This window comes from Eleutherodactylus coqui, chromosome 1 (genome assembly GCF_035609145.1).
Source record: "Eleutherodactylus coqui strain aEleCoq1 chromosome 1, aEleCoq1.hap1, whole genome shotgun sequence".
Classification (NCBI taxonomy): Eukaryota; Metazoa; Chordata; class Amphibia; order Anura; family Eleutherodactylidae; genus Eleutherodactylus; species Eleutherodactylus coqui.
In genome coordinates, this window is record NC_089837.1 from 295,827,252 (window position 1) to 295,837,297 (window position 10,046).

Here is a 10,046-nt window from a genome sequence, read left to right on the forward strand (position 1 = left end):
TCTTGTGGCATGCATATATTAATTTTATTCTGCAATATCCTCATTATACTGAGGTTATTAGCATTGTATTGAGTTGAGTTGTATTGTATTACATATGCACTAATCTTGTTAGCAGCAGTAACATGATCACTGATACTGCTAATTACTAAGGATTCTGGATGCTGGATCGCGTGACCCTGTTGTTTCTTTCCTTCTTCTGCACTGTGGGTGATCTAAACAGCTTGCCATCCGACATGCGCAATATAGCTTTTCCCACATCGTCGCTAGATGATGATGCGGGTCCCACGACTTTTCCGCAATATTAATTGTCAAATGGCTGCGGGTCGGATGGCTTCCATTGACCTCAATGGAAGCCGTCCATGTGGAGCCCGCACAAAAATAGAACATGCTGCATTTTATTTCCCCTCGTGACCGGAAAATCACAATTGATTTCCTTCGTGCGCAGGAAAAAGCGCTTTTCCATAGCATGTTATCGGTGGTATTTGCTATGGAACCCGAGGGTGGATGCCTGCCCCGTATTCCACAATTCAAATTCGGCCGTGTGCAGCCCGCCTTAGATAGCATTAAAAGTGTTGTCTTATGACATTTCCTTGCTCAGGAACCCCCCTTTCCCCATTTTTGTGACTAGAAAGGTCAGCCTCTGTGTAAGACAGTTCCAGTTTTGGAGGACCATGCTGGTCCCATGCCATACATGAACAGTCATTCAATTGACTATACTTTTCCTGCAGCAAAACGTCTAACCAGACATGACTTACCAGGCAAAGACAGCTGATTGATAGAGATGATCAGCCAAAGTAAGGTTTCCAGTTAAATAGTGGCTGTCTTCATTATTATTCGGAGAACATATAAGGCAATCTGTCACAAAGATCGGGATCGCCGTACGGTGTGTTGCCTTCTTGATGCTTAAGTTCACCACAGCAGATTGGGTTGACAGATCATTGGAAGGCCTGGTGAAGACCCAATAGTCATGATGCATATTGGCACCTATGACAAAGTTAGAGGTAGATAACAGGTTCCTAAAAATCATTTCAGGGACCTAGGATGTAAGCTAAGGGCAAGGACCTCTAAAGTAGTATTCTCTGAAATACTACCTGTACTATATACCACACCAGAAAAACTGCGGGAGATTAGGAAGGTAAACAAGAGCCATAGGAAGGAGGGGTTTGGTTCCTGGAGAACTGGGCTGACTTTGCTGCTGGCTACAGATTCAACAGTAGGGATGGGCTGCATTTCAATGGGGAGGGAGAGGCTGTTCTGGGGGAGAAGATGGCTACAATGTTGGAGGAATGTTTAAATTAGGGATTTGGAAAGAGGACAACTATAAAGGGGAAGTTAGAGTAGGCAGTGACCGAAGACTAAATAATGAAAATGGGGGTGGAGTGGAGGAATGGATTAGTACAGTTAGAACTGTCAGAACAGTAAATAGGGTCACAATTAAAATGAAGAATAACCTCTAAACCTTATGGTGACTAATGCTGGAAGACTGATCAATATGGATGAAGAACTCAAAATAATAATGTCTGAAGAAAACTGCGACATAGTAGGGAAACTGAGAGCTGGTCGGATGACAGCTGTGAACCTACAGGGTTTCAGTCTGTTCAGAAGGGATCACAAAAAACGGAAAAATGGAGGGGTTTGTCTTTATGTAAGGTCCTGTGTAGAGATGAGCGAGCGTACTCGCTAAGGCAAACTACTCGAGCGAGTAGTGCCTTATGCGAGTACCTGCCCGCTCGTCTCTAAAGAGTCAGGTGCCGGCGGGGGGCAGGGAGCGGCAGGGGAGAGCGGGGAGGAACAGGGTGTCCCTGCTTGCCTTCTGCATCCAGATGTTTTCTGCATGGAGAACCCGGCTGTTATACAGCCAAGCACTCCGTGACGGGTATGGAGAACAGAGCTGTACTGCTCTGGTCCTTATACTCAGCTGTCATCAGGGAGCAGGATACAGCTGAAACAATAGTACCAGCTGTATCCCACTGTGAATCCCTGATAAGGCTCATCGTCGTCTTTCAGCACGCTGAAAGACAACGATGAGCGACAGCATAATGAAAACTGCACAATGTCAGTTCCGTTACACACAACGATCACTCAAAAGATGGCTTTTGAGCGATAATCGTTGTGTCTAAATGGGGCTTAAAGGGGTGGTCTCGCGAAACCAAGTGGGGTTGTACACTTCCGTATGGCCATATTAATGCACTTTGTAATGTACATTGTGCATTAAATATGAGCCATACAGAAGTTATTCCACTTACCTGCTCCGTTGCTAGCGTCCTCGTCTCCATGGTTCCGTCTAAATTCGCTGGCAGCTTGCTTTTTTAGACGCGCTTGCGCAGTCCGGTCTTCTCCATTCAGCACGAGCCGCTTCAGTGTGCTCCCCGCTACAGCTCTTCTGCGCATGCGCAGACGAGCTGTCACTGCTCGGGAGCGCGCTGAAGCGGCCATTCTGCACCATCCTCTGTTAGAGGAAGGTGCAGAAACTGGAGCTGCCCAGCGGAGAAGACCAGCCCAGCCCAGCAGCCCCGAGAAGCCTCCCAGGTAAGTGATGGGTCGGGGGGGGCTGCCGCTGCGCCGGGCTGCGCCGGGGGGGTGGGCTGCCGCTGCGCCGGGGGAGCTAGCGCTAGGCCGGGGGGGCTGTCGCTGCGATGGGGGGGGCTGTCGCTAGGCCGGGGGGGCTGTCGCTGCGCCGGGGGAGCTAGCGCTAGGCCGGGGGGGCTGTCGCTGCGCCGGGGGAGCTAGCGCTAGGCCGGGGGGGCTGTCGCTAGGCCGGGGGGGCTGTCGCTGCGATGGGGGGGGCTGTCGCTAGGCCGGGGGGGCTGTCGCTGCGCCGGGGGAGCTAGCGCTAGGCCGGGGGGGCTGTCGCTGCGCCGGGGGAGCTAGCGCTAGGCCGGGGGGGGCTGTCGCTAGGCCGGGGGGGCTGTCGCTAGGCCGGGGGGGCTGTCGCTGCGCCGGGGGAGCTAGCGCTGGGGAGCCGGGGGCTAGCGCCGGTTACCTGCTGTCTGGTCGGCGGCTGCGGGGCGTCTGGTCGGCGGCTGCGATGCGTCCGGTTGCCATGGAGACACAGCTGGCGGCGTCTCGGGAGCGCGCACGTCGGGCTGCAGCGAGCGACTGGGAAAGAGCCGGCGGCCATCTTGAGGAAACTTTTATAACTTGCTGAAACGCTGGAACGGTAAGTACGAACCAGCTAGAAATGTCATTTACAGGGGGGCTTAGTAATGTGTGTTTAATGGGGGGGACTGGGCAAAAAAAAAAATTAACTGCTTCCTCGAGACATCTCCTTTAACAGAAATGGAAAGGCTCAATGAAAGTAAAACACTAGTGTGAAAGGGGCCAATGGTTGTATTTACATGAACGATTTTCATGTGCGAGTACCCTCTGATTGCGATATGGATGGAATGCGAACATAAAAAGAACCCATTGTTTACAATGGGTTCAGTAACCTGAGCGATTTTTCTGAGAGTTCAAGATAGAAAAATTGTGGCATGTAGCAAAAAACGTGGCATATCTTTATTGCCAAAATAGGCCATGTCCTTAAGGGTTTAAAGTGTAACTTTTTGGGATTGTGCTCTGTTTGTAAAAACGTTCAACATGTAATAGGAACATGACTGGGGTCCTCTACTAATGGATTATGCAACGCGTTTCTGCATCATCTAACGCCTTTATCAAGACTTGATAAAGGCGTCAGATGATGCAGAAACGCGTTGCATAATCCATTAGTAGAGGTACTATAACCCTGTTTTTTTATTGTTATGTCACATTATGTATGGAATTAAAATTTGGGTAAAGAATACCATTTGTTTTGGAAGTTAATTCCTCTATATGGTTTAGAGGTCCTTCGACGGAGCGCAGCCAAAAAAGATTATTTTTTTATGTGGTCAAATGCAAAGAGGGATACTTTACACTGTAACTCCATCCTAAAAAAAAGGATTTCCTGAGAGATATTTCACTTAAAAGTCTGTTCTCTTTTCTTTTTGTCCTATTGCAGAAATCGGAAACTTTCCATTCTGATATTCTAACTGCTCATTGCAAGATGTCTTCAGATGAAAGTAAAAGAATCAATGAAATAGACAGCGTACAAAAGAACATGTATATTACAACACCAAAAAAAACAGCTTCTTATGAAGGTCAGTTATGCCACCAAATTTGCAAAGTATGTTTTTGTGTAAATAGAAACATAACTATGCCATCTCTTTAATTCTAGTAATTTAAGAAAGTAGCTTTATTCTACTTTTTCTGATATATATATATATATATATGTAAATATAAACTTATATTTTGAACACTTCATCAATATAAGGAAATGGGACTAGCTAAGATTTCTATCCCTTTTTCTCATATCCAGGGGAGTGTTATGAGCCCAAGGATAGATTTTGAACCTTGGTCCTCCATCTTGCTTTGTGGATGCTTGGGTCCCAGGGGCATTACTAGAGTATATAAACATATATTTCTGACAATAGAGTAATAGAAATAATGCCACAGAAAGTGAAGGCATTCAACAGAATATAGTGCTGTTTAGTAGTCAACTTACGAAGCAGGTGGCTGGGACTGATGCTGTGCTGGAGAAGTTTCCAAGAGAATTCTTCATTCTTGAGATAGATGGGGGTCCTAAATTTCTGAATCCCACTGATCATAAAGTTATGACATGCCCTAGCAATATGCTTTCGCATTAGAACATAGGCTGTTTTTTGTCCGGTGACGTATAAGGCTATTTTTATATTTTTTTCCCGTTTTTTAGTTTTATTGCAGGGTGAAAAACTAAAGAGAATTCACAGTTTTGTTTTGTTTTTTTAATTAGTATATTTACGTTAAAATAAAGTATGGGAATGGTTTCCTCATTTTGTTTCAGACGTTTCGATATATAATATGCATAGTTTTGGATTATAGGCCACATATGGCGACAGTTTAGGTTGGTGTTGGCGGTGGGTCATTTTCTTTTTTATGTATATATTTTTATTTTACTCTGTCATTTTTCAAACTTATTTTTGTAACTATTTTTTTATAATGTACTTTTCCACTGTAGCTGGGAAATCCATAGCAGCCCCTGTTACAGAGGAAAGCATCCTCCTGTAGTGACATCAGTCACTGGCAGAGCTGATCAGGGTCTGCTAGGACCCTGTACTCTTTTCATCTTTTAGTACATAGCTGAGGACCCGATCAGCTCCTGCTTGATTGCAGGAGCAAAGGCTTTAATCCTGTGCCGCACATTTGCTATCGGCCAGGGATTAAAGCTTATTTATCGTACTTTAACCCTTAGGGCTCAGTCAGACGGGCTTTTTTATGTGCTTATGTTACCTGCGTTGGCAATCTGCATCTATATAGAACCAAATGGTAGTGGTCACATGCCCGATATTTACTTGCGCACAAAAATGCGCAGCAGTAAATATAGGGCAGTGGTTTTTAAACCGCAGGTAACTGCAGCATCTGTCTTTTTTGGATGTAAAACACCTTGTGCTCAATGGAGCTGGCGGCAGCAGCACAGAGCCCATGGAGAACATACATAGAAGATCGTGATCCTCTGGCACAGTTGTGACAGCTGTGGCAGAGGAGCGCAATGTTCTCCCATTGAATTCAATGGAGCCGGCGCTACAGCCAGCTTCATTGAAATAAATGGGCTGCCGGCAAGCCCTGCAGTGATTTTCGCGGAAGGGTTTTAAATATTAGCTCTTCCCTAAAAATCACTGCAGAGTTTGGCGGCAGCCCGTTGCTTTCAATAGAGCTGGCTGTAGCATCAGCTCCATTGAATTCAATGGGAGAACATCGCGATCCTCTGCTTCAGCTGTGCCAGAGGACGACTTCATCTCGTCAGGGAGTTCCATTGTCACCAGACACGGTGACAATGCTGTCTCAGTGTTCAGTAACAAGGAAACTCCCTGTGGAGATTAAGAAATCCTCTGCCACAGCTGTAGCAAAGGATCGCAATGTTCTCTGTATGTCAATGGAGCCTCCGCTGGTGCCGCTGGCCCTAATGATCAAAGGTGAAACCCCTGGATGTGACAGCATCCAGGGGTTTCACATCCAAGGAATCCCCTGCTGCAACAGTCACAGCCACATCAGTGGATAGCGGGCAGGGCGCTTTATGTGCGCAAAAACGCGGCCAAGTGTGTTTTTTTTCTGCGTGACACTTGCTTGGGTCATGCGAATGTTTGTGCGTTTGCGCTCTGCACACAAAAAATTTGCACATTAAAATGCCCGTCTGACTGAGCCCTTAAGGGGTTACATTTGAATACTGTCTTTCTACTGCTTAATATACCAAAATTATTTTGGTAATTTCATTCGGAGACTTAATGCTTTTATTATGTGCATTTCTTTGATCATGAATTTAATTAAAAATGTACTTTTTGTACAGGTTCTGACTCTGATCATGACTATGAGGAAGTACTTGAGCAAATTCAACAGTTAAACAGTACTTAAAGGGAGCTGGTGACAACGGTACTTGAGATCAGACTGGCATTTCTTGGGTGCACTAGAAGAAATTATTTTGAGGGCTCACCCCCGCATACACAGCATGAGTATATTTAATTTCAAAGCATACCCGACCTTTCAAGTGGTTTTTCAGAATAAGCTGTCGTGTGTGGAACAACACTATTTCTGACCATTATGTACCTTGTATTGTGCATTTTTCTCAATCTTTCTTCTCTACCGGCTGTAGTTATAATTTTCAGTTGCCCCTGAATTGGTAAGTATAGACTAGCTGTTACACTCTTATTAATTGCACAAACAAAAAACTTCAAATACTGCTACCGAACTCAGAAATAACAGGATCAGGGAGGAACATTATACAGCGGTACTGAGCAGTGTAGATGTGACTCCAACAGCTGTAACGCAATACTTCACTCACTATTAACTGTAGCCGTGTCTATATGTGTTTATCTCCCTCTAAAGCAGTTTTTCCTCCTCTCCCTTCCCTCTCCATGGATTTCTATAGGCAGCATGAGACAGCACCCCCTCAACTTCCTGTTATTTGTATCAAATTAGATAGGGAGCCTCCTAGTGGTAGCACCTTATGGACCTTTCACACAGAATATAATTGTTTCATAGGACCTAGCAGAATTTGCCGCTGTGGAAATCTGCACCAAATCAGATGAGATCGTGGGGTGCCGTGTGGTTGCCATAGCAGCCGGGGGCCTTCTGAAAGCCCCTATGGCTGCCATTGCAGATTGCCTATTAAGCCATGCCAGAGATTGCCTATTAGATGGCAATTTAATATAATACTATGGCATTACATCATACTGCTAGAGCAATCAAACCATTGCAAGTTCTCATCTCCTACAGGGATTAAAATTAAAAAAATGTATATATCATTTTAAAAAAGTTTTATTAATTATTTTAAAAAAAAGGTAATGAAAGTAAAAAAAACTAAACTTTTTTCTATATTTATATTAAAAAAATCTAAATAAAAAACAAAACATATTTGGTATCGCTGCGTCCATAAAAGTTTAATTTATCAAAGTAATGCATTATTTTCCTCACATGGTGAATGTTGTCAGAAAAAATACATAGACAACTCCAGAATTCTGCTTTTTTTGGTCACCCCGTCTCCAAGAAAAAATTGTAGTAAAAAGTGATCAAAAAGTCGCATGTACTCCAAAATGATATCAATAGAAACTACGGGAGAACTTGCAAAAATTGAGCACAGCTATGCCAATGGAAAAAATGAAAATTATGGCTGCCAAAAGATGATGACAGAAAATTATTTAATTTTTTGCAAAGATATTTTATTTTTTAAAAGTAGTACAGCAAAAAAAATAACTATATAAATTTAATTCACCGGGGTACGAAAAGTCTGTATAACAACAAAGCTAATTTGGTTCCGAAGTAATCGTACTGACCCATAGAATAAAGTTATGTCAATTTTGCTGCAGTGTGGACACTATAGAAAGAAACAAGACTCGCCCGCTTAGGATGGCGAAATTTCCTTTTTCTTTCCATTTCACTCTTAGGCCTTAGTCAGACGGGCTTTTTTTCGCGCGATTTGCAGATCGCAGGACGGATGCGCATCCGCAAATCGCGTGACCGGTGCCCGAAAATCGCCCGAAAATCTGCTCCTAGCCGCGTTTCATTAGAAACGGGCCGGAGCTGTCCAGCGCATTGCATTCAATGGAGCCGGCAATACAGCTGGCTCCATTGAAAGCAATGCGCTGCGGGCGAGTGTGGGATGAATTGTCGGGAAGGGCTTAAATATATAAGCCCTTCCCTGCAATTCATCCAGAAAAGTGTTAAAATAAAAAATATATATATACTCACCTGCTCCCGGCAGCCGGAGTTCCACGCGGCCGGCCTGCAGTGGGTGTGAAGGGGGTGTGAGTCAGACCTGCCCCCTGATTGGCTTTCAGTACATTATATGATCCATTAAATAGCACCAATGAGAAATACAACTCACCATGCAAAAAACAAAACCTGTAGACAGCTACTTTGATACGTGAATAAGAGATCATTTTTTTAAAAGTGGGGTGAAAAAATGAAAATGAAAGAAAGGCTCATGTCCTAAAATGGTTAAATAGTGTTTTTGCAAAACAGTAGCCCATAAAAAAAAAAAACTATGCCATACCCCACACTTATGTTCTTCAACATAGTACATCTATCACATAACTCTCAATCTGGACCTCCTTTAGGCCAAATGCACACGGGTTTTCCCACAGAATTTCCACCTGCTAGATAATTAGATAATGCAATCTTTTGCAGACATCCACGATTTCACGGCGTGAAAACTCACACGGTAAACAAATCGCGGCATGTCCTATTTCTGTGCTAGCCTCACGCTGGTAATGCGCCGGCACTGGTCTGAGCATGCATGGCTGTGCGACAGCCGGTGCAGAGCGAGACGCTGGGAGGAGGTGAGTGCCAGGTCATTGCAGGGGCACAACTCGCAACCCGCTGCGAGAATTCTCGCAGCAGGATCTGACCTGACCGTCTGCAGGAGGCCTTACTCTTCTCACTTTTCTTTTTTGATTACTTGTATTGCAAGTGTAATTACAACATTAACGATGTTAGAAATTTTGTTTCCTGTAACCACCAAAACTATTCTTCTCTGTAACCACTCCTAATTTCATAAATAAAGAATATATATATCAACTGTGTATATTTGGTATCAGCATCACTATGCTGATGAAAACAATAAGGCTATAACGTTATGGTTCATTCACAACAGTGTTTTCTCTCCATTCAGGCTTTCCATCTCTCTGTTCCTTTTTTAGAGTCGTAAGAAAGAATTAATACGGAATTAAATAGTTCTCTTGTTTTTCCTATAGATTTCAATTACAATTTCAAAAACGGTAAGCAAATGGAAAGTTTTCAGTTGGCTTCCTTTCTGTTTGGTTTCCGTTTTTCTAAACAGAGCAAACAGCACAGGCTGCAGCTTTCCATTTGATTTCAATAGAGTGTTAAAAATCGGAAAGTAATCAGATGCATTTAGGGGTGCCTACCCACTAGCGTTTTTTTCCGCTGCGAATTTGCAGCATTTTTTTTCCAATTGTCAATGGGGGTTTCTAATGTTAAAAACGCTCATGTGAATAAAATTCAAATACATGTGTTCTTTTCACGTGTGCCTTCTGTCCATATTGCAACCTGACGGAACTCGCTCGTAAAAATCAGCTGCGTGAAAGCACATATTATATGTAATCCAAATGGTGCCATTAATAAATGCAACTTGGGGCTCATTCACATGGGCGTGTGAGTAGAACAACTCTCACAGTGTTGTACCAATTGCAGCCCCTACGCTGTGCTGGCAGAAGAGTCGGCAGAGATCGCATAGGGCTGCGATAGGCACAGAGCATGTTTAGGATTATGATGTTCTGGAGATCCGCAGTGTGACAGCTCCAATGCAAGTGTGAATAGAAGAATTAGAATTTCGTTGCCTCCATTCACCGCATGTCACACACGGGAAATATGTGTGCATAATACGCAGTGACAATGCGTCTGTCTGAATGACCCCTTAGGCCTTATGTCCACAGGGAAAAGAACAATTAAAATCCGCAGCGGGTCACCCGCATGCGGATCCGCGTCACATAGGGATGCATTGACCACCTGCGGGTAGATAAATACCTGCGGATGGTCAA

At 44.1% G+C, this 10,046-nt stretch overlaps 1 protein-coding gene across 1 annotated transcript in view; it reads left to right on the forward strand.

The window, feature by feature from the left end:
- Window positions 1-9,141, forward strand: part of THEMIS2 (thymocyte selection associated family member 2) — a 55,728-nt gene extending 46,587 nt beyond the window's left edge. Inside the window, exons 5-6 of the mRNA XM_066573536.1 lie at window positions 3,977-4,115; window positions 6,338-9,141. Of these exons, the coding sequence (XP_066429633.1) occupies window positions 3,977-4,115; window positions 6,338-6,402 (204 nt within the window). The 3' untranslated portion in view covers window positions 6,403-9,141. The remainder of the gene's footprint in view (window positions 1-3,976; window positions 4,116-6,337) is intronic.
- The last annotated feature ends 905 nt before the right edge of the window (window positions 9,142-10,046 follow it).